Genomic DNA, 25,460 nt, shown 5'->3' on the forward strand with positions numbered 1-25,460 from the left:
TTTCTCCCATAGGCTTTTCTTAAAGTATTTATTTAAAGACGGTTACGCCTCGGACAAAGCCAACTCGGATCGTGACAAATCATGACAATGAACACAATATTTTGGGCCGATCAAATCATTAGAAAGAAGAAAATAAAGGCAGGAGACAACACTATTTGTTTTGTTTTTCTTCTTATAAATTATTTGATCGGCCCAAAACATTGTGTTCATTGTCATGAAGAAATGCATTGAGATTAATTTCCTGGGCCACTCGTCGTTCTGAAAGGGGGAGGGACTGCGACGCTCTATTTCCCCTACCATAAGCCCTCAATTAATTAAGAATTTTGTACCAATTCGCTTATTTCCATCTAAATAAGTAGTAAAGTGTGCCGCTTGGGATACTAATTACATTACGGAGAGAGGATATATATAAAAAATATATATATATTTTTTTGAGCGATGGATATAAGCGAATTAGCACAACACCCCAATGCCCCATTCAATTCAGTTAAATTCATTGAGGGCTTATGGTAGGGGAAATAGCCAATAATGCCAATAACACCTGGAGCACGTTGGTGGGGACGTAACAACTACAAATAAAGGTAAGAAAGCCTTCTAGCATGGAATTCTCCTTTAAATACCAGTCCATTTGGGCCCTGCCTGGGCACCGCTAAAGCTTTTATCTTCAACCCAGACAGCAATCCGTTTCAAAATGGTATAGATGTATCGTTTATAATAATACAGTATGTGTGCATTGTGTAAACAGTCCGTGTAATGTATTGTAGTGCATTAAGGTCTTGGAATGGTGTGTTGTGTGTGGAGGAAGAGATAGTCAGAGCAGAGTATTCCATTGTATATATACATACAGTACCATACGACAATAACGTTGAACATGAAATGTAGTGCTTTGAGAATATAAATACAGGCACATCATTCTGTGCCTGTGATGAACTCAGTGTAATCCCTGGTCTGCCCAGCAGGTCCTTTCAGAATGAGCAGTCATACTATCTGTATAAGCCAAATTCCAATACCCCAAATCTCGGCCACTCGCTCACTTACACTCGCTCACTCCAGCATGGTGGTGTTACGGTGAGATTGGTGACCTGCTGAAATATGTGACAATTGTGTAGACAATCACATAACATCAGTGTCTGAATGTAAATCGTTGCAGTTTGTTCATTAGCAGCTTCAACCTATAGCGATATTTAGGCCACATATTTAAAGACTTCCATGTAAATTGAGTGAAGACAACAAGATGGTCACATATTTCTGCAGGTCACCAATTTCATCATAATTTACCATGCTGGAGTGAGCGAGTGTGAGTGAGCGAGTGTCCGAGTTTTTGGGTATTGGAATTTGGCCTATGAGAGCACACCTAGGATTCCATTGGCCTATGAGAGCACACCTAGGATTCCATTGGCCTATGAGAGCACACCTAGGATTCCATTGGCCTATGAGAGCACACCTAGGATTCCATGAGCGGACAAAAGGCGCCGTCTGCCGTTTCTTTTAGACATCTGGTGGATGAAAATTAAGCTCCACCCACGCGGCAGATTGCCGCGTGGGTGGAGCTTCATTTCCATCCACCAGATGTCTAAAAAACCAGGAAGAGACGCCGGCAGGCAGCGGCTTTTTGGCCGCGCATGGAAGTTCAGGTGTGAAGCATAAATTTAGGCTTTCGGTATGTTTGGGTGCTCACTGGACTGGACTGCAATGTTGGTCCTATAGACGTGTGTCAGGGGATGCGTGGGCCTAGACATGTGTAGAGGAGTCAGGCGGTGGGTGGGCCTAGACATGTGTAGAGGAGTCAGGCGGTGGGTGGGCCATCACTAGACATGTGTTGAGGAGTCAGGCGGTGGGTGGGCCATCACTAGACATGTGTAGAGGAGTCAGGCGGTGGGTGGGCCAGGAACAGCCCGTCGTTATAGTTACAGGAGAAGCTGGTGTGGTAGCTGGGGCTGGTCCGGCTGGGGGAGCGTGGCTCATGGGGCTGGGGAGACCGAGGGGATCCCACGTACCTCACAGCCTGGCTCAGAGCACACAGGCTCTGAGCCTGGGAGGATCTGGTGGTGGCGGGTCGGGTGACGACCGACGCCTGACACAGCTTCTGGATCAGGAAGCGCTTGTCACGGCCCTCCTGCACGGGGGGACACACGGAGATAAAACCTCTAGAAGACAGACAACTATTCCACCACCGATCGCCATAATAGAGTCTAGAACTACACCTCGCCAGAATCCGAGTAAGGACGCTGTCATTTCCATTCAGGAAAATATCTTTTAAAATATCTTTAAAATAAATTCATATACATTTCTGCTAAGTAGCAAGCTATATATATGCTTAGATGATTTCCATTTATATTAGGATAAATTGGCGTGACTATGAAGACGAAACGGAAGTGAGGAGGAGGCTCCACTTCCACTTCTCGTGATCAGAGCTTCCGTTGCTCCAGACTGTACGACGTAAGCATTTATATTTTACTCGTGATCAGAGCTTCCGTTGCTCCAGACTGTACGACGGAAGCATTTATATTTGACTCATGATCAGAGCTTCCGTTGCTCCAGACTGTATGACGGAAGCATTTATATTTGACTCATGATCAGAGCTTCCGTTGCTCCAGACTGTATGACGGAAGCATTTATATTTGACTCATGATCAGAGCTTCCGTTGCTCCAGACTGTACGACGGAAGCATTTATATTTTACTCATGATCAGAGCTTCCGTTGCTCCAGACTGTATGACGGAAGCATTTATATTTTACTCATGATCAGAGCTTCCGTTGCTCCAGACTGTATGACGGAAGCATTTATATGTTACTCATGATCAGAGCTTCCGTTGCTCCAGACTGTACGACGTAAGCATTTATATTTTACTCGTGATCAGAGCTTCCGTTGCTCCAGACTGTACGACGGAAGCATTTATATTTGACTCATGATCAGAGCTTCCGTTGCTCCAGACTGTATGACGGAAGCATTTATATTTGACTCATGATCAGAGCTTCCGTTGCTCCAGACTGTATGACGGAAGCATTTATATTGTACTCGTGATCAGAGCTTCCGTTGCTCCAGACTGTACGAAGGAAGCATTTATATTTTACTCGTGATCAGAGCTTCCGTTGCTCCAGACTGTACGAAGGAAGCATTTATATTTTACTCATGATCAGAGCTTCCGTTGCTCCAGACTGTACGACGGAAGCATTTATATTGTACTCGTGATCAGAGCTTCCGTTGCTCCAGACTGTACGAAGGAAGCATTTATATTTTACTCGTGATCAGAGCTTCCGTTGCTCCAGACTGTACGACGGAAGCATTTATATTTTACTCGTGATCAGAGCTTCCGTTGCTCCAGAGAATCCAGACTGTATGACGGAAGCATTTATATTTTACTCATGATCAGAGCTTCCGTTGCTCCAGACTGTATGATGGAAGCATTTATATTTTACTCATGATCAGAGCTTCCGTTGCTCCAGACTGTATGACGGAAGCATTTATATTTGACTCATGATCAGAGCTTCCGTTGCTCCAGACTGTACGACGGAAGCATTTATATTTTACTCATGATCAGAGCTTCCGTTGCTCCAGACTGTATGACGGAAGCATTTATATTTTACTCATGATCAGAGCTTCCGTTGCTCCAGACTGTATGACGGAAGCATTTATATTTTACTCATGATCAGAGCTTCCGTTGCTCCAGACTGTATGACGGAAGCATTTATATTTGACTCATGATCAGAGCTTCCGTTGCTCCAGACTGTACGACGGAAGCATTTATATTTGACTCATGATCAGAGCTTCCGTTGCTCCAGACTGTACGACGGAAGCATTTATATTTGACTTATGATCAGAGCTTCCTTTGCTCCAGACTGTATGACGGAAGCATTTATATTTGACTCATGATCAGAGCTTCCGTTGCTCCAGACTGTATGACGGAAGCATTTATATTTTACTCATGATCAGAGCTTCCGTTGCTCCAGACTGTATGACGAAAGCATTTATATTAGACTCATGATCAGAGCTTCCGTTGCTCCAGACTGTACGACGGAAGCATTTATATTTTACTCATGATCAGAGCTTCCGTTGCTCCAGACTGTATGACGGAAGCATTTATATTTTACTCATGATCAGAGCTTCCGTTGCTCCAGACTGTATGACGGAAGCATTTATATGTTACTCATGATCAGAGCTTCCGTTGCTCCAGACTGTACGACGGAAGCATTTATATTTGACTCATGATCAGAGCTTCCGTTGCTCCAGACTGTACGACGGAAGCATTTATATTTGACTCATGATCAGAGCTTCCGTTGCTCCAGACTGTATGACGGAAGCATTTATATTTGACTCATGATCAGAGCTTCCGTTGCTCCAGACTGTATGACGGAAGCATTTATAATTTACTCATGATCAGAGCTTCCGTTGCTCCAGACTGTATGACGGAAGCATTTATATGTTACTCATGATCAGAGCTTCCGTTGCTCCAGACTGTACGACGGAAGCATTTATATTTGACTCATGATCAGAGCTTCCGTTGCTCCAGACTGTACGACGGAAGCATTTATATTTGACTCATGATCAGAGCTTCCGTTGCTCCAGACTGTACGACGGAAGCATTTATATTTGACTCATGATCAGAGCTTCCGTTGCTCCAGACTGTATGACGGAAGCATTTATATTTGACTCATGATCAGAGCTTCCGTTGCTCCAGACTGTACGACGGAAGCATTTATATTTTACTCGTGATCAGAGCTTCTGTTGCTCCAGACTGTACGACGGAAGCATTTATATTTTACTCGTGATCAGAGCTTCCGTTGCTCCAGAGAGTCCAGACTGTATGACGGAAGCATTTATATTTTACTCGTGATCAGAGCGTCCGTTGCTCCAGACTGTATGATGGAAGCATTTATATTTTACTCATGATCAGAGCTTCCGTTGCTCCAGACTGTATGATGGAAGCATTTATATTTGACTCATGATCAGAGCTTCCGTTGCTCCAGACTGTACGACGGAAGCATTTATATTTTACTCATGATCAGAGCTTCCGTTGCTCCAGACTGTATGACGGAAGCATTTATATTTTACTCATGATCAGAGCTTCCGTTGCTCCAGACTGTATGACGGAAGCATTTATATTTTACTCATGATCAGAGCTTCCGTTGCTCCAGACTGTATGACGGAAGCATTTATATGTTACCCATGATCAGAGCTTCCGTTGCTCCAGACTGTACGACGGAAGCATTTATATTTGACTCATGATCAGAGCTTCCGTTGCTCCAGACTGTACGACGGAAGCATTTATATTTGACTCATGATCAGAGCTTCCGTTGCTCCAGACTGTACGACGGAAGCATTTATATTTGACTCATGATCAGAGCTTCCGTTGCTCCAGACTGTACGACGGAAGCATTTATATTTTACTCGTGATCAGAGCTTCCGTTGCTCCAAACTGTACGACGGAAGCATTTATATTTTACTCGTGATCAGAGCTTCTGTTGCTCCAGACTGTACGACGGAAGCATTTATATTTTACTCGTGATCAGAGCTTCCGTTGCTCCAGAGAGTCCAGACTGTATGACGGAAGCATTTATATTTTACTCGTGATCAGAGCGTCCGTTGCTCCAGACTGTATGATGGAAGCATTTATATTTTACTCATGATCAGAGCTTCCGTTGCTCCAGACTGTATGATGGAAGCATTTATATTTGACTCATGATCAGAGCTTCCGTTGCTCCAGACTGTACGACGGAAGCATTTATATTTTACTCATGATCAGAGCTTCCGTTGCTCCAGACTGTATGACGGAAGCATTTATATTTTACTCATGATCAGAGCTTCCGTTGCTCCAGACTGTATGACGGAAGCATTTATATTTTACTCATGATCAGAGCTTCCGTTGCTCCAGACTGTATGACGGAAGCATTTATATGTTACCCATGATCAGAGCTTCCGTTGCTCCAGACTGTACGACGGAAGCATTTATATTTGACTCATGATCAGAGCTTCCGTTGCTCCAGACTGTACGACGGAAGCATTTATATTTGACTCATGATCAGAGCTTCCGTTGCTCCAGACTGTACGACGGAAGCATTTATATTTGACTCATGATCAGAGCTTCCGTTGCTCCAGACTGTACGACGGAAGCATTTATATTTTACTCGTGATCAGAGCTTCCGTTGCTCCAAACTGTACGACGGAAGCATTTATATTTTACTCGTGATCAGAGCTTCCGTTGCTCCAGAGAGTCCAGACTGTATGACGGAAGCATTTATATTTTACTCGTGATCAGAGCTTCCGTTGCTCCAGACTGTATGATGGAAGCATTTATATTTTACTCATGATCAGAGCTTCCGTTGCTCCAGACTGTACGACGGAAGCATTTATATTTGACTCATGATCAGAGCTTCCGTTGCTCCAGACTGTACGACGGAAGCATTTATATTTTACTCATGATCAGAGCTTCCGTTGCTCCAGACTGTATGACGGAAGCATTTATATTTTACTCATGATCAGAGCTTCCGTTGCTCCAGACTGTATGACGGAAGCATTTATATTTTACTCATGATCAGAGCTTCCGTTGCTCCAGACTGTACGACGGAAGCATTTATATTTTACTCATGATCAGAGCTTCCGTTGCTCCAGACTGTACGACGGAAGCATTTGAAAATTTTGGGAGACATTCTGGCCACGTGAACGTTGAAACTACTTCAGCCCAGAATAATCATGTGCCACAATAAACATGTGTTGCAAAAAACACATACTAATAAAGATTTGCCTTGGGAAGATACAGTATGTATTATTTTGTACAGTACTCACCATGGCCAGCTGTTCCCTGAGCTGGTGAATAACTCTCTTGTGAGCTCCAGCCAGAGCGATTACGTAAAACATGGCCAAACTGTGGAAGACATGGAGTCAGTGTTATTCTACAAGAAGCATGAACTAATTAAAGAGTTTGGCTGCATAAAAGTCACTCTACAATTAATTTAATCAGCTCAACACAGAAAATACCAGCTTTAAACCCATGGATATTTATATACATGGTATCAACCCATTAAGACCTGGAATGTAACCTTGGCTTTTAACCACTTTAACCATTATTTAAAACTTTAGCTGTTGAAAAATACTAGACCTACAAGCTCATTATCGCGGCAATACGAGCTTGTAGATCTGCAATTTTTTTGAAAAATCTTGAAACGTAGTGCAAATCTTTGAATATAATATATTCTTTTTGGTTTTGAACTCATATATTTGCTTCTGGGGGAGGTCCCTGAAACAACATATTTTCAGATGGGGGGTCGGCAGCCAATTACAGATAATTCTGGGGCTCCCTTGATATGAAATATCTTTATGTTTTATTCACTATAATCAGCACCATTGCTGAGAACAACCCCACACAGCTGAAAACCACACCAACCAGACTGCCAACCAAACCCCACCGATAGGATGGTTCATCCCGTCGTACTGTATGTATGATGGGATGGTTCTGTACACAGTGGGGACCTCATGTTTTTGTATCATCTTGGTGTAATGTGCTTCCTTCATGCCCGAGTGTCCAAGTTGCTCCTTTACACCTGACAGGGGGGAGTTTCCCTGGTTGGACGTATAGCGCGTGGAAGGAACACGTTATTCCAACCAGTTCCTTTCCCCTCCATCAGGCGCCCCGGCTGGCCAGGGGGAGGCAGTTTTCTGTGTTGTTCTTGACGTGGATGTTTGAACAGACTGTGAAGACAAATATCTTAAAGATTATTATTACCTGGTGATGACCAGGAAGGACACAGCGAAGGCCTCTGAGGAGACGGCGTGGAGGAAGGAGCGCGCTCCGTTGGGAAGCTGGGAGACGGTCCTCGGCACCACCTCCCACGAGGTGGTGTAGTTGACGAACGGCCCGCACGCCTGGGAACACCGGATGCTGTTGAAGGAAGGAATGACCGGCTCAGGTAAGTGTAGTCGTACATTAGGCCAGGAGTTCTCAACCCCTGGGGGGGGTCGCCAAATTATTCTGGGGGTCCCCAAATTATTTTCCAAATATTAAGAGTTTAGATAGTACACATAGTACATGCAGAAACATTCCTTAATGATTATATCTTGTTTCAGTATTAATTTATGATATATTATCTCTATTATTAAAGGTTATTTTTGCAGTCAGTTTGTATTGGGGGTGGGGAAGGGGGGTCGGGCAGAAGGTCGCGACTCGCGAGACAAAAACGTTGAGAATCCCCCCATTAGCCTACTTAAAGTCTACTTAACTGTACAAAAAGTTTTTCAAATATTGTTCAAATCTAGGAAGACAGGTACACGTCAATCCTATTGTCTGTCCAAAGAAAATCTAAATATTATTTTTAAGTAATAAATAATATCTCTGTTGTCGGGAAGAAACCTCATAACTCATTTTTCAGGAAATGAAAAAAAGAAATTCAGGAAATTAAGAAAACCGTATATTTTTTAAAAACAAAGCAATACAGCCTCATCAAAGTTGGTGTTGTAACTTTATATATTGTCAATGACTTCCATGAGAGAGGGAGAGAGGTGGTGGAGTTAGCTGACAGTTTGAGGGTCCAATGGAGTTAAGAGGTTTTGTCCAAAGCACTTTTTACTTTTACTTTCCATTGGTTCAATAATTTCGAAACAACACACAGGGTGTTCAATAGCACTGATTTATGCCAAAGAAAAAAATCAAAAACCTCAAAAATTAGGTTAGGAGGAGCTTTCCTCCCGACAGCAACGATATATGATAATAATGTACAGAACACTGTACTCACTGCGCGATGCCAACGGTGACGGGCAGACAGGCCAGGGCCAGCCCGATCAGCAACACTCCCAGGAAGAAGAAATTAGAGCTGGACGCTCTGAAGGGACGGGTGGCTGGACGACAGTTATGGACCAGAGACACCTGTTAAAGTTAGACAGTTTTAGTGTGGCTGGTCGGCCGTTGTGAACCAGCGTCCAACCATAATAGTAATACAATAACACATTTGCCTTTAGAACAAACAGTTGTAACATCTGTCTCACCTTTTTGATGTAGAAGATGATGAAGTACTTGATGATGCAGATGGCCGGCAGCAGGGGGCAGTAGAACGTGCCGATCCAGCAGATGGTCTGCCCGTAGACGATCTCCAGGACGTTCTGCGGGATGGCGAACTCCTGCTGGCCCCACCACTTAGCCAGGCCGCAGTCACAGAAGTTCACTATCAACCTGTAGTGAATGGAGACACCACTTAGCCAGGCCGCAGTCACAGAAGTTCACTATCAACCTGTAGTGAATGAATGGAGACACCACTTAGCCAGGCCGCAGTCACAGAAGTTCACTATCAACCTGTAGTGAATGAATGGAGACACCACTTAGCCAGGCCGCAGTCACAGAAGTTCACTATCAACCTGTAGTGAATGAATGGAGACGCCACTTAGCCAGGCCGCAGTCACAGAAGTTCACTATCAACCTGTAGTGAATGGAGACACCACTTAGCCAGGCCGCAGTCACAGAAGTTCACTATCAACCTGTAGTGAATGAATGGAGACGCCACTTAGCCAGGCCGCAGTCACAGAAGTTCACTATCAACCTGTAGTGAATGAATGGAGACGCCACTTAGCCAGGCCGCAGTCACAGAAGTTCACTATCAACCTGTAGTGAATGGAGACACCACTTAGCCAGGCCGCAGTCACAGAAGTTCACTATCAACCTGTAGTGAATGAATGGAGACACCACTTAGCCAGGCCGCAGTCACAGAAGTTCACTATCAACCTGTAGTGAATGAATGGAGACACCACTTAGCCAGGCCGCAGTCACAGAAGTTCACTATCAACCTGTAGTGAATGAATGGAGACGCCACTTAGCCAGGCCGCAGTCACAGAAGTTCACTATCAACCTGTAGTGAATGAATGGAGACGCCACTTAGCCAGGCCGCAGTCACAGAAGTTCACTATCAACCTGTAGTGAATGAATGGAGACGCCACTTAGCCAGGCCGCAGTCACAGAAGTTCACTATCAACCTGTAGTGAATGGAGACACCACTTAGCCAGGCCGCAGTCACAGAAGTTCACTATCAACCTGTAGTGAATGAATGGAGACACCACTTAGCCAGGCCGCAGTCACAGAAGTTCACTATCAACCTGTAGTGAATGAATGGAGACACCACTTAGCCAGGCCGCAGTCACAGAAGTTCACTATCAACCTGTAGTGAATGAATGGAGACACCACTTAGCCAGGCCGCAGTCACAGAAGTTCACTATCAACCTGTAGTGAATGGAGACACCACTTAGCCAGGCCGCAGTCACAGAAGTTCACTATCAACCTGTAGTGAATGAATGGAGACGCCACTTAGCCAGGCCGCAGTCACAGAAGTTCACTATCAACCTGTAGTGAATGAATGGAGACGCCACTTAGCCAGGCCGCAGTCACAGAAGTTCACTATCAACCTGTAGTGAATGAATGGAGACGCCACTTAGCCAGGCCGCAGTCACAGAAGTTCACTATCAACCCGAATGAATGAATGGAGAAACCCACCAAGCCAGGTCGAACCCCCGACCTCCCGGTTTCAGGGCGGACACTCTAACCACAAGGCCATGTGAATCCCTTGACTCCTTCAAAACCGCTCTCAAAGGGCACCTACGGATGGCTGCAATTCAAAACTGGCCTCTGTAAAATCTGAATCCCCCCCCCCCCATTTCCCCTCACTGTATATGTATCTTTTCCCTTTTTGCTTCCTATATGATGAATTCCTGTTCTGTTCTTTAACTACATAGAAGTGTCTATTTGTATGTCTCTAAATGTTTTGATGAATTGAACAATGTGGACCCTGTTGTAAACAAGTGTAACGCTTAAATTGGGTCGTCCACTCACAGTTACCAGTCTTTGTATTGAGTTTGTGCTTGAAATTTGCTGTAATTCTGCAAACTGTTAATAAATATTTCAATCAATCAATCACTGAGCACTAGGAAGGACAGTTACAGTAGTCCACTATATCAACCTGACGGGGACAGGCCAGAGTATATGAACAGCTGGATATAGCTGAGGAATGAGGACGTATAATTAACAGTCCTGCATGGGCAACAATACGCCAGAAATAAAAAAAGACAGGGACTCACCTCCGTGGAAACTCCACAAAGAGGGTGACAGCCGCGATGATAATGAAGTCAAAGATGGTCAGTTTGTACATCTCCTGTCCCACACGGGTCTCCCAGCACTTTGCAACAAACATGGGAGTTAAGAAGAGTAGCATTAGGATTAATTAAATGCACCAGGCTCTCATTGTATCAACAATAATAATGATGATAGCATGCGACGTTAGCAGCATTAGCGTGTATATGAGTTTGTGTGAAACATTTGACTCAAGACTCACAAAGGGCAGCTGTGAAATGTTATTATAGCAACATTACATACATCCTAAAACACCATTTTGGTGTTAGCACTATGTTATGCTTTAGCTATTGAAAAATAGCAGATCTACAAGCTCATAGTGCGCCACCGAGTGGCGCGCTATGAGCTTGTAGGTCTGCTATTTTTGGAAAAATCGAAGAGCGACTGACATAGAAGACATTTTTTAGAATCTGATCTCAGATCAGAATGGAAAACTGCCTAGGATGTAGAAGACATTTTTTAGAATCTGATCTCAGGTCAGAGAATGGGTTAAGGACCCTTTCATTACCAACAGGGTAAGTTTCATATCTGCTGCATTAACGTTATAGTATATTATCTATCGCTACCATCAATGGCAGGCGATACTGAACATATTATACACTCTGTGCACTTACAGAGTAGAGCTGGTTGTTGTAGCCACACTCACAGGGCCCGTCCTTACACTTAGTGATCTGAGTCCACAGAGAGAAGAGCAACACCCCGATACTGGTCAGCCTCATGAACACACACCTGGGGAGAGGTGGGGACAGAAAGATACTGGTCAGCCTCATGAACACACACCTGGGGAGAGGTGGGGACAGAAAGATACTAGTCAACCTCATGAAGACACACCTGTGGAGAGGTGGGGACAGAAAGATACTGGTCAGCCTCATGAACACACACCTGGGGAGAGGTGGGGACAGAAAGATACTGGTCAGCCTCATGAAGACACACCTGGGGAGAGGTGGGGACAGAAAGATACTGGTCAGCCTCATGAAGACACACCTGGGGAGAGGTGGGGACAGAAAGATACTGGTCAGCCTCATGAAGACACACCTGTGGAGAGAGGTGGGGACAGAAAGATACTAGTCAACCTCATGAAGACACACCTGGGGAGAGGTGGGGACAGAAAGATACTGGTCAGCCTCATGAACACACACCTGGGGAGAGGTGAAGAAGAAGAAATGCGTTCTGGTAAATCAGGTTTACCATGAAGGGTAAGTGGACTAAGCATCAGATACTTGTTTACAGCCAGGCCCACATGGAGCATTTCATGGTAGTGGTTCAATGCCTTGTCCGAGGGCACTTCAACGGTGGTCATTTTAACGTGTCGGACCGCTGATTCGAACTGGCGACCTTCCGGTATCTAGACCGCTCCGCAATCCACTCGGCCACTGTCAAGGAAATGTGGAATGCTTGTACATTTAAGGACGTCATAAACCAAGCCATGAGGAGCTGTTTTCTGTGACCTGTGACATGTGTGGTCTGGAGGTCTCTGATGTCATGTGTACAAGACCCACCCACCCCTGGGGTGGGGGGTAATAATGTATTTAAGCTGAAGCCTGACTGAGATGTGTTGAGTCAGTACGGTGTTCCATTGTAAACGCTTCACTGCTGTCTCCGTATTCGAATACATTCTATTCCAATACTCTGAAACTCTGAATTGTGTCTGTCTCATTATTGATGTTTCAACTATGTTAAGTGCTCACCGGCAGATTTCTTTAACACCACCGCTGTCACCGGTGGGGACAGAATGACACCAATGACGGGAACATGACTTAAAATAGTTTTCTGCAGGAAGAACGTATGTTTCTATGTCAGTGGGTTGTCAAACTTTTTAATGTCAAGGACCCCCAGAATGATACGGTATGTATTTGGCCGTAGACCCCAATCTCAAACTATGTTGTTCCAGGGACCTCATCCCAGAAGCACAAGATTTGAGTTAAAAACGTGTGAAAGAATGCTGTGAAAGAATAAAATATTCAAAGATATATATGTGCACACATTTTCACGATTTTCCCAAAATAGCAGATCTACAAGATCGTCAGCCTGGCTAATAAGCCAGACCGAAACAGCTGCAAACGATTGCCCGCGACAGTGTGATATTACTCTGGCTCATTAGCCAGGCTACAAGATCGTAGCGCTGCACCTGAGCTTGTATATTGCCATTTTTCAACAGCTAAAGTTAAAAAATAACCAGGTCTTGATGGGTTCAAGATCTGAATAAAACTATAGTAAAACAATTAGTTCACACTATCTTAAACACAGCTAGCTTCAAATTGATCGGTTAGAAGGAAGACTTAACTCAAGTTTGCCAGCGCCTCACTGATGATGGAACAAATGTTGTCTTTACAATCAGGAATGAGGATTTCAGAGCAACTCCATACCTCATGAGGGTGAAGCAGATCTCGTAGTTGATGATACATACCTCATGAGGGTGAAGCAGATCTCGTAGTTGATGATACATACCTCATGAGGGTGAAGCAGATCTCGTAGTTGATGATACATACCTCATGAGGGTGAAGCAGATCTCGTAGTTGATGATACATACCTCATGAGGGTGAAGCAGATCTCGTAGTTGATGATACATACCTCATGAGGGTGAAGCAGATCTCGTAGTTGATGATACATACCTCATGAGGGTGAAGCAGATCTCGTAGTTGATGATACATACCTCATGAGGGTGAAGCAGATCTCGTAGTTGATGATACATACCTCATGAGGGTGAAGCAGATCTCGTAGTTGATGATACATACCTCATGAGGGTGAAGCAGATCTCGTAGTTGATGATACATACCTCATGAGGGTGAAGCAGATCTCGTAGTTGATGATACATACCTCATGAGGGTGAAGCAGATCTCGTAGTTGATGATACATACCTCATGAGGGTGAATCGGATCTCGTAGTTGATGATACATACCTCATGAGGGTGAAGCAGATCTCGTAGTTGATTAAACATACCTCATGAGGGTGAATCGGATCTCGTAGTTGATGATACATACCTCATGAGGGTGAATCGGATCTCGAACGCGGGGCTGTAGTCTTCGTAGTTGATGATGAGGGAGAAGAGGAGCGGGGTGATGAAGTTGGCCGAGGTGATGACGATGGAGGGAAGGTACTCATAGATGAGGTCCACGATGAAGTTCGCCTGCAACGCAGACAGAATGAATGAATTAATAGTTTATTTCGGTCTTAAAATAACAAATAACATCAAAAAAACGTTTTACATGACATGTTTGGACCAAAAAGTTGTAGGCTGAGGCCATAGCTTATATAGTGCCTACACTTTTTTGACTTACTTATATTACATTAGTGCAAATTAAAAAATAAGAAGAAAATAAAATAAACTTTTTAATAGGCAAGCAAAGGAATACGTTTGGTAGAATCATATGGAGATGGTAATGATGCATTATAAGAAGTTCATTATGATGTTTTATAATGTTTCTGCTATATTACTTTCTTGAATTTATAGATCGTATTGCAATTGTGGTGTATATGAATCATAAAGCATATTCATAACTACTTGGTTAGTCATAATTGTTAACTTGCGAGCCATTTCTCCCTTCATCACCCACCACAGTGTCTTAACAATTTGCATATCAATAGTTCCACAGGCAGGAGGCCTTGTGGGCTTCACCCTTTGACTTCTCAAGATCATTGATCTGATGTTATCTTTAGGGTCTCAAACCACCTGGTTTGTGGTGGTTTTGAACTTCCTGTTTTAGCAGATAAGTGACCCATTATTTAGGGTTACAGGAGGCTACAGTTTGTCTCTTTGCATTTTATAGCACACACACGCACGCACGCACGCACGCACGCATGCACGCACGCACGCACACACACACACACACACACGCACACGCACAGGGACAAAAGGTGACACCCCACTGCATGAGATGGATGGATAAAAGAGATGCGTTGGGAAGGACTTGGGGGTTAGTTGGAAAAAAACGGAGGAGGCCATGGAGGACAGGCTTGACCTGGCCTGAATGTGCGATACAATAAGATGACGTTGCTGCTATGCTTGTAGCCTGACGTTAACATGGGAGATGCCTCATGGATTGAATAAAAGAAGGACTTTGCCTGGGAATTGGAGCTCATGTCTTGTTCTCGAGACATTAGGAAAATAAGGTGATAATCTACAGACCCCTGGAAGAAAAGACACGACACAATTGTTGTGGTCAATATCACAGCTATTCCATATTCCTGCTGCTGCCATTACAGAAGATGGACATCTTTTTTTAATGTTAGTTATTATTTTAATTTCAAACGTCAGTTTACCCCCTCAGCTCGTAAAGGTTTACTTTCATTTGGAAACAGCTTCTGAATGCAGTCAGGGAGCGAAATATGTTGCGCCTTGAACGTCAATAAAGCTGTTTTCTGGGTTACTACTATATCGTTGAATTTCAGTGTATTAGTATACAAACAACTAGTTATCTGGAGGTGTTCTCTCTGCAATGAACATTGATTCCCTCTGTTAAGATTATTGCTACTTGAATACAAAAAAATTGTCAACAAACTGAGCAGCCGACACACACACACACACACACACACACACACACACACACACACACACACACACACACACACACACCTTAGTCATCTGGGCTTTCTGGGAGAAGACCGTGGCTCGGTAGATGCTGTAGAAGCAGGCGACCAGCACAGCGATAACGAACAGGTTGAGCACGAGGCGGATGGCGTAGATACGACATCGCTCCTTACGCGTTCGCCCTGCGATCTTCTGCTTGATCCTCTCCTCCTCCAAGTCCGTCTGGCAACGTACGGGGAAAATAATAAAAAGGAAAGAAATGGTAAATGGTGCATTTATTTATTTTAAATTATTTTTTATCCCACGATTTTGTAACCCATTTTTCACCCCTGTGTCAATCATCTAATGTGATCCTGGGCTCTACAGTCTACACACCCTCCACCAACCTAGTCCCCATATATGGGGGACAAGGGGAGACCAACCTAGTCCCCATATATGGGGGACAAGGGGAGAGCAACGAACTTGAACTCATGCTTCCTTCATGCCTGAGTGTCCAGGTTGCTCCTTTACACCTGACAGGGGGGAGTTTCCCTGGTTGGACGTAGCGTGTGGAAGGAACACGTTATTCCAACCAGTTCCTTTCCCCTCCATCAGGCGCCCCGGCTGGCCAGGGGGAGGCAGTTTATAAATATATAATATATAAATGGTGCATTTATATAGCGCCTTTATCCAAGGCGCTTTAAATAGATCACACACACATTCATACACACCGATGGCGGCGGAAACCATGCAAGGCACCAACCAGCACATTGGGAGCCATTCCGGGTTCAGAGTCTTGCTCAAGGACACTTCAACACTAACTCTGGGGGAGGAGCACCACAGGGATCGAACCGGCGACCTTGCGGTTACCATCCAGCCCACTCTACCGCTGATCCACCGCCGTCCCCTAGTGGCCACTGACTCTACCGCTGAGCCACCGCCGCAAGGAAGGAAAACGGTTTAAATGAATGCTGCGTTCACAATCACAACACCGGCTGCCGGGCAGATGCAAAGATGCAAATATTCACAGCATGTTTGTCGCTCGCTTCGTATCTTTATCAGTTCAACTTCTTTGTAGTTTCTCTTTATCAGTTCAACTTCTTTGTAGTTTCTTTTATAATTTTTATCCCACGATTTTGTAACCCATTTTTCACCCCTGTGTCAATCATGTAATGTGATCCTGGGCTCTACACACCCTCCACCAACCTAGTCCCCATATATGGGGGACAAGGGGAGAGCAACGGACTTGAACTCATGCTTCCTTCATGCCTGAGTGTCCAAGTTGCTCCTTTACACCTGACAGGGGGGAGTTTCCCTGGTTGGACGTAGCGCGTGGAAGGAACACGTTATTCCAACCAGTTCCTTTCCCCTCCATCAGGCGCCCCGGCTGGCCAGGGGGAGGCAGTTTAGAGACCAGGATTACTGCATGTTTTTGTGAGGGTACCTACCCTAGGGGACACGGGGAGAACATGTGAGGGTACCTACCCTAGGGGACACGGGGAGAACATGTGAGGGTACCTACCCCTAGGGGACACAGGGAGAACATGTGAGGGTACCTACCCTAGGGGACACTGGGAGAACATGTGAGGGTACCTACCCTAGGGGACACGGGGAGAACATGTGAGGGTACCTACCCTAGGGGACACGGGGAGAACATGTGAGGGTACCTACCCCTAGGGGACACGGGGAGAACATGTGAGGGTACCTACCCTATAGGGGACACGGGGAGAACATGTGAGGGTACCTACCCTAGGGGACACGGGGAGAACATGTGAGGGTACCTACCCTAGGGGACACGGGGAGAACATGTGAGGGTACCTACCCTATAGGGGACACGGGGAGAACATGTGAGGGTACCTACCCTAGGGGACACGGGGAGAACATGTGAGGGTACCTACCCTAGGGGACACGGGGAGAACATGTGAGGGTACCTACCCTAGGGGACACGGGGAGAACATGTGAGGGTACCTACCCCTAGGGGACACGGGGAGAACATGTGAGGGTACCTACCCTAGGGGACACGGGGAGAACATGTGAGGGTACCTACCCTAGGGGACACGGGGAGAACATGTGAGGGTACCTACCCTAGGGGACACGGTAGTAGTTTTGATGTATCTTTTGTAGCAGCTACAAAATAATGTCAGATTTGCTTTGTAGCTTCACGTCGCTGGCTACTGTGTCTTTGCATCTGCCCGTGTGAACGAGTGTTGTTTTTGGCCGCAAATTTTGTTTTTTAGTTTTAGTCTCTTGAATAGTTTATTTAGTTTCAGTCACATTTTAGTCACCTGGAATGTTTTAGTGTTAGTCTTGTTTTAGTCGACTTTCACCTTAGAAATATTGCACGAATCAGAGCCTATTTGTCCTTGGACGATGCAAAAACACTAATCCACGCCTTTGTTTGCACTTTTTTCAGGACTGCCTAAGAAAACAACTGACAGATTACAACTTGTCCAAAATGCAGCAGTCAGAGTTTTAACTAGAACTAAGATGAGAGAACATATTACTCCAGTTTTGGCATCACTGCACTGGCTTCCGGTTGTTTTTTAGGATTGATTTTACTTGTCTATAAAGCTCTCAATGGTCTCGCACCTTCCTACCTACATGACTGCCTGCCTAAATATGTCCCAAACCGCCCCCCTAAGGTCTTCCACTGCTGGCCTGCTGGCTTTGCCAAAATAAATGGCAACTAAAAAATACGGGGAAGCAGCTTTTTGCTTCTAGGGGCCGTCGGCATGGAACAAGCTCCCACTGTACCTTCGTCAGGAAGCCTCTGTGGACATTTTTAAAGCTCAGCTCAAGACCCACTTCTGACCCAGTAGAGGACGGTGCTGCTCACCCTGAGCTCGTACAGCAGGCTGCTTCTCTTCAGGCGCACAGCGTTCTCGTCCGTGATGCAGAAGTCCCAGCCGGCGAATATCTTGTTACAGAAGCTCTGGAAGCGATCCTCGTCTTGGACCAGGTTCCGCTTCAGGCCCGTGGCAGACCTGGTGGGGGGGGGGGGGAGAGGTGGAGGTGGTGGTCACGGATCCCTCCGACTTGACAGGCATAAACTTTTTTTTTCTTCTTTTTATATATTTTTTATCCCACGATTTTGTAACCCATTTTTCACCCCTGTGTCAATCATCTAATGTGATCCTGGGCTCTACACACCCTCCACCACCCTGGGGAGAGCAACGGACTTGAACTCATGCTTCCTTCATGCCTGAGTGTCCAAGTTGCTCCTTTACACCTGACAGGGGGGAGTTTCCCTGGTTGGACGTAGCGCGTGGAAGGAACACGTTATTCCAACCAGTTCCTTTCCCCTCCATCAGGCGCCCCGGCTGGCCAGGGGGAGGCAGTATAGAGACCAGTTCCTTTCCCCTCCATCAGGTGCCCCGGCTGGCCAGGGGGAGGCAGTTTAGAGACCAGGATTACTGCATGTTTTTGTCCAGTGAACAGATCTCAGATTTCAGAGCCTCAATACAAATACACAGGGAAATAAAAGCCCTTTCTTCTTCTATAGTACCTTTTAACGATCCAGAAGAGGCTGAGGAAGAGGTAGGCGATGGTGACCAGCACGTAGGCCAGAGGAAGGTTGTAGGTAAAACGTGGGAAGTGGATGAAGTTCACTTTGTAGAAGCCGTAGAAAAGATACGTCTGCTCTAGGAAACCCTGAGGATCATAAAACACACGGTGGTTAGCGGGCAGTGGCGTACACTAGGGGGTGCTAGAGCTCCCCCTGCCCTTTTGGCAATGTGCCCGGTTTGAAAAACAAAAAAAGCACTGTACAGTATTTAGATTTTGGACCATGGTGACATTGATCAAGTGATGATGAAAAGCTTCTAATATATTATTTAGGCCCCAAAATCTATAAATCTCACACTATTAAGGCAACCGGACGGTTCCACACGCTGCACAAGGTGCCCTTTTTTCACTTGAGCACCTGCCCCTCTAAATGTCTGTGCACGCCACTGTTTGTGGAAATACAACAATAAAATGTCAACTGAAATGTCGACAAAAGGTAACTAATAACAATGTTTTAAGCATTATGTTTTAACTATTGAAATATATATATTTTTTAAACGTGACAATGTGGTGCAAATGTTTGAATATATATTCTTTCAGAGTGAACGTTTTTAACTCAAATATTTGCTTCTGGGGGGGGGGGGGTCCCTGGAACAACATATTTTCAGATCAGGGGCGGCCAATAACAGATAATTTCCGGGGGTCCTTGACATGAAAATGTTTGAGGACGACGATGTTTGAGACTGACATAGAAACATGGGTTTTTTTTCATAAAACTGTCATGATTTAGAAGGCATTTGTAGAATGGTTCTCTCAGGTCTAAAATGGGGATAAAGACATACTCCTCCTGAGAGCAGGTCCGTGATGTGTTCGTGGTAGAGGACGAGGCCTCGACGAGAGCTGCTGGGATACGAACTGCACACGCTGCCTGTGGAGGAACACGTTAAGAACACGTTAAGACAAACAAGGCAGCGACAAAAACCTCCCAACGTGAATCCTAACGGAGATACGAGAAGAACAGTTATACTATAAAACCAACAGACATCTTCATGGGTGTGCATTCTTTTCCTCAGCTTACAGTAAAGGCCACCTTTACGATGCGATACGATACGACTTTATTGTCAGCTCGCACTGACATTTGTTTTGCGTCCATGACGTCACGGTTCAAGAAACAGACCAGACATAGACATGCATTACAACATGGTAGACATTACAGAAAACACAGAGACAATCAGGAACGAGAACATGTCCACTGGTTTAACCACTTTGGTTTAGAAGCAAGACAGACTGATGTACAAACAAGTTCTTGACGGCCAAGCTACACCAGGCAATTTTGCGCGCGTGCGTATGCGTTTACTGCGCGCGTACAGTGCGTTTGGATAGGACCAATATATGTCAATGATACCAGCTACACCAGACGCACGGATACCGCGGGCCGTCCTACGCGTGCTCTAAAAATAGGATCGGTTGGTGGAAGGTGTTGTAACGTACCGTCTGCCTGGTGGAAGGTGTTGTAACGTACCGTCTGCCTGGTGGAAGGTGTTGTAACGTACCGTCTGCCTGGTGGAAGGTGTTGTAACGTACCGTCTGCCTGGTGGAAGGTGTTGTAACGTACCGTCTGCCTGGTGGAAGGTGTTGCAACGTACCGTCTGCCTGGTGGAAGGTGTTGTAACGTACCGTCTGCCTGGTGGAAGGTGTTGTAACGTACCGTCTGCCTGGTGGAAGGTGTTGTAACGTACCGTCTGCCTGGTGGAAGGTGTTGTAACGTACCGTCTGCCTGGTGGAAGGTGTTGTAACGTACCGTCTGCCTGGTGGAAGGTGTTGTAACGTACCGTCTGCCTGGTGGAAGGTGTTGTAACGTACCGTCTGCCTGGTGGAAGGTGTTGTAACGTACCGTCTGCCTGGTGGAAGGTGTTGTAACGTACCGTCTGCCTGGTGGAAGGTGTTGTAACGTACCGTCTGCCTGGTGGAAGGTGTTGTAACGTACCGTCTGCCTGGTGGAAGGTGTTGTTCCCCGAGGCGTGCGGGGCGATGATGATGGGCAGCATGACGAAGCAGAACATCAGCAGGAAGATGACCATGTTGAGAAGGACCAGGAAACGCAGGAAGGAGAAGTAGGACAGGATCCCTGTTCCAAACATCCCTGTTGGATGAAACACACAGAGAGAAGTAATAATAAACTTTATTTATATACAGGTAGCACCTTTCATGCCAGAAATGCATCGCAAAATGCTTTACAATGCAGAGAACAAACATATAAAATACAATCGTATAAAATATACACACATATGCATCAGCAAAACAAACAGAAACAAAATAAGATTGAGGCAATTAACATAATAGCAAAGGGCATAAAACCGGCAGCAAATCAAGCAGTGCAAAATATATGACAATACAATTAAGACAGGATGGCTGTTCCAAACATCCCTGTTGTATAGAGATTTTCAAAATCACTTCAATTGGATGTCTCCCCTCCCCTCCCCTCCACATCTCTCTCTCTCTCTCTCTCTCCCTCTATGAGGTGGATGTCTCTCTCTCACCCTCTATGAGGTGGATGTCTCCCCTCCACAGCTCCAGCGAGCCCAGCCACTCCCGGGCGTCCTCTCTCAGCCTCCTGAAGCTGCGCCTGGTGCTCTGTCTCCACTGGGTCCATCCGCTGAGGTCCAGGGCCTGCTTCTGCCTCTGGACACTGACACAGAAACACAGACACGTTCAGCCTTCTGCCGCTGGACACTGACACAGAAACACAGACACGTTTCAGCCTTCTGCCGCTGGACACTGACACAGAAACACAGACACGTTCAGCCTTCTGCCGCTGGACACTGACACAGAAACACAGACACGTTCAGCCTTCTGCCGCTGGACACTGACACAGAAACACAGACGCGTTCAGCCTTCTGCCTCTGGACACTGACACAGAAACACAGACACGTTGGGATTACATGTAGGGCTGTCACCTAAATATGTCCCAAACCGCCCCCTAAGGTCTTCCACTGCTGGCCTGCTCGCTTTGCCTAAAGAAATGGCAACTAAAAAATACGGGGAAGCAGCTTTTTGCTTCTACGGGCCGTCGGCATGGAACAAGCTCCCACTGTACCTTCGACAGGCAGCCTCTGTAGACATTTTTAAAGCTCAGCTCAAGACCCACTTCTACACCCTTGCTTTTAATTGATCTTTTATTTTTTGTTATTCATGTCCTCACTGTATTGCATTACTGCTTGTTTTTTTAATGTCGTTGCCTTGCTTTTCTTTTTTATTCTCCATTGTTCTGTAAAGCACTTTGAGCTGCATTTCATGTCATGAAAGGTGCTATACAAATAAAGTTTTATTATTATTATTATTATTAGGCCTTTGATTTTACAATATAAATTGGGGTCCCAGAGAAAAAAATCTGATGTTTGCCGTTTATAGCCTAAAAGACGTTTCTTTCACATTCCACCATAAAGGAATGCTAGTGTAAATCTCCCCTCACTTGTCGGTCCGTTTCATGGCCATGGGTTTGGGCTGCTCTCGGACGGGCCTCTGCAGCGTCTGGCTCTTCTGCTTCTCCTCGGGTTGTTGTCTGGAGGAGGTGGAGGTGGAGGTGACGGTGCTCAGGCCCCATTTCCCGCTGCCAGTGGAGGAGGAGACCCCCAGCCGGGTCCGGGAGCCGCTCCTCTGCTGCTTGGTGCTCCGCCCGGTCGAAGGCTTTCTGCGGTACAGCAGAGACTGGTAGCTGGGGAGCTGGTCCAGCAGCGGGTTCTTAGTGGACAGCCCGCTATTAGCAGTGTAGAACACTGAGAAGACAGAGAAAACACTCACACACACACACACACACACACACACACACACACACACACTTTTGATAAGGGGTCATCACTAGGGATGCACCGAAAGTGAATTTCTCGGCCGAAACCGAATACCGAATATAGGAAACAGTTGGCCGAAAAACGAATACCGAATATGATTAATATTATATATCTTTTTTCCTACCATTGCTGTCATGGCCGTACCTTAAAGCTACATGATTTATGGCAAAATAAATGGTTATGGCAAAACGTAACTTAAATAATAATCACTATTATGGGTCCATAAAAAATGTATTCAGCTCTTTTGAATGCATTAATTGCATACACTATTCGCCTTCGGTGATATATTTTCTGCCTATTCGGGCCGAAACCGAATAAGCCGAAAAAGCATTTTTAGCCATTTTCTGCCGAATATTTTCTGCGGCCGAATATTCGGTGCATCACTAGTCATCACAATGAGTGCAACATGCTGTTGTTGTAGAAAAGGTGGCATTCTTTGTTCTTCATAAAATGGCCAAATATTGAATGAAGACGGACAGTCGGGCAAACCTGCATGAAAAGCAAACTCAATTGCCCCGATTTTTATTATTTACTTGCCACGGGCAGTCGGGCAAAAGTTAAAGTGACTGTCTGTCAACCCCTGTCTTTAATAAAAGGTCAAAATAAGAACAAAGAGCAAAAGTCTTTGCCACGGATGCACATGCAAATGGAACCATTTGTACACTCTCATTAAAGGAGAATTCCATACTAATTCGCTTATTTCCATCGAAATAAGTAGTAAAGTGTGCCGCTTGGGTTATTATTTACATTATGAATAGAGGATCACACCCCATAGCCCCATTCAATTCCCATTCAATTCATTTAGGGCTTATGGTAGGGAAAATAGCCAATAAGGAGCTTTTGCACAAAATAACACCTGGACCTCTTTGGTGGGGACGTAACAACTACAAAGAAAGGTAAGAAAGCCTTTTAGTATGGAATTCTACTTTAAATGAACATTGATTATTACAATATAAATTGGGGGTCCCACTCAATGGGGGTCCGTTAGTAGACTATTGCATCGTGAAGATGTTCTCTCGTGGGATGGGGGTCCCTGGTATATGTTTTCTAGTGGGGGTCCGTGGCTTAATTAGTGTCAATTCGGGGGTCCTTGACATGAAAAGGTTTGGGAACCACTGACCACTGACGCTTTTGGGACCCTCACTGGAGGAAAACTGTCAAATAAAATAACGATATATGTATGACCACATAGGCTATATGGCTGATCAAAACCAAATATACACATTACACAGTATATACTGTATATCTAGATTGGATTTTGTGCCCCTCCAGTCCAGATTGGCCAGTAGTACCCTACCCCAGGGGTCTGCAACCTTTTTAAAACAAAGTGCCACGTTTTTAGTTTCTGGATAGTCAGTGTGTCACTTTAATGACACCACACCACAGTTCCAACATGTTTTGATTGTCCACGAATATAACCTTTTCCCTTGTTAAATATTCTTTCACATTGTTATAATGATCATTAGACTCAGAGCATAGGCCTCCTAACTCCCTCCCCCAGTCAGAGTTCAGAGTTTTAATTAATGTAGAATGATGTGCAGGATGTAATTTACATACAAATATGAGTGAATTAATTTACCTGTAATTGTTCTTTTTAATTTATTCCAGTGTGGCAGTGATCACCTTCCTTTGTGCCAAGGTTGGCATCATTTTTTTAATGAACTATAGTTCAGTTCACAGTTCATCATCGAAATGTTTTAACCATTACAGTTATTTTTCGTTATTACTCGTTTTTTTTTCGGCTTTTTTTTTTTTGCCACAGCCCAAAGCCATATACACAACATAGGAGAACTATTTGGTTCTGTACAGTTAGTAGTAGACCTATAGCCCCTCTCGGAACCCCCTGGGTCAGCCCAATCCGAACCGAACCGGGCTGGTCTAAAAAATGTCAGAAACTTCAGTAGCATTGGGTTCTGCTTGTAGGGCTATAGTAGACGTAGCCCCACAAGTCAGAACCCAATGGTACTGAAGTTTCTGACATTCCCGGTTCGGTTCGGTTCGGATTGGGCTGACCCAGGGGGTTCCGAGAGGGGCTATAGTAGACCAGGCATGCACTCCATCCAACACATAAAGTTAGCTTACATTCGTTAGCAACTTAGTTAGCAACGCCGTAATAGACTATAGTTATTATGTTCCATAAAGTTATGTCATCATGTCATCTCTCTTACCCGAGTTGTCTTCCATCTTCCCTCGTCGTCATGAAATAAAACCAGTGTCCAGTGACGCCACGGTGAACAGGAATGTGTCTGTTGTGTGTCTGTTGTGTGACTTATTGTAGAGAGATAACTGTCTGTGACAACACAACAACAACACAACTTCCTGGATGTCTCACTCGCGTACCGAACTTCCCATGGATGCAATGAAGGAGCGACACCACCAGGGGGCAGCAAAGTCCTGTCTGATTTTATTTAGCCTCGGATTTGGACTAAAGATTGAATAATAATTAAGGTAATGATGTAATTATCTATCTATCTATCTATCTATCTATCTATCTATCTAT

The 25,460-nt window shown here is 45.1% G+C and overlaps 1 protein-coding gene across 1 annotated transcript; it reads right to left on the reverse strand.

The window, feature by feature from the left end:
* Positions 1 to 1,620: 1,620 nt before the first annotated feature.
* tmc7 (transmembrane channel like 7) lies at positions 1,621 to 25,252 on the reverse strand. The gene is made up of 16 exons (XM_080759834.1): positions 25,129 to 25,252; positions 22,585 to 22,888; positions 21,653 to 21,801; positions 21,100 to 21,255; positions 19,955 to 20,040; positions 19,114 to 19,259; positions 18,445 to 18,592; positions 15,675 to 15,851; positions 14,083 to 14,228; positions 11,716 to 11,830; positions 11,050 to 11,147; positions 8,977 to 9,160; positions 8,727 to 8,857; positions 7,721 to 7,876; positions 6,784 to 6,862; positions 1,621 to 2,116 (listed from the first exon to the last, which is right to left on the reverse strand). Exons 1-16 carry the CDS (start codon positions 25,142 to 25,144, stop codon positions 1,850 to 1,852), a joined length of 2,358 nt encoding a protein of 785 aa, XP_080615960.1. The 5' UTR covers positions 25,145 to 25,252; the 3' UTR covers positions 1,621 to 1,849.
* Positions 25,253 to 25,460: the final 208 nt, after the last annotated feature.

The sequence above is a fragment of the Protomyctophum bolini genome (genome assembly GCF_963924005.1).
Source record: "Protomyctophum bolini genome assembly, chromosome: 3".
Classification (NCBI taxonomy): Eukaryota; Metazoa; Chordata; class Actinopteri; order Myctophiformes; family Myctophidae; genus Protomyctophum; species Protomyctophum bolini.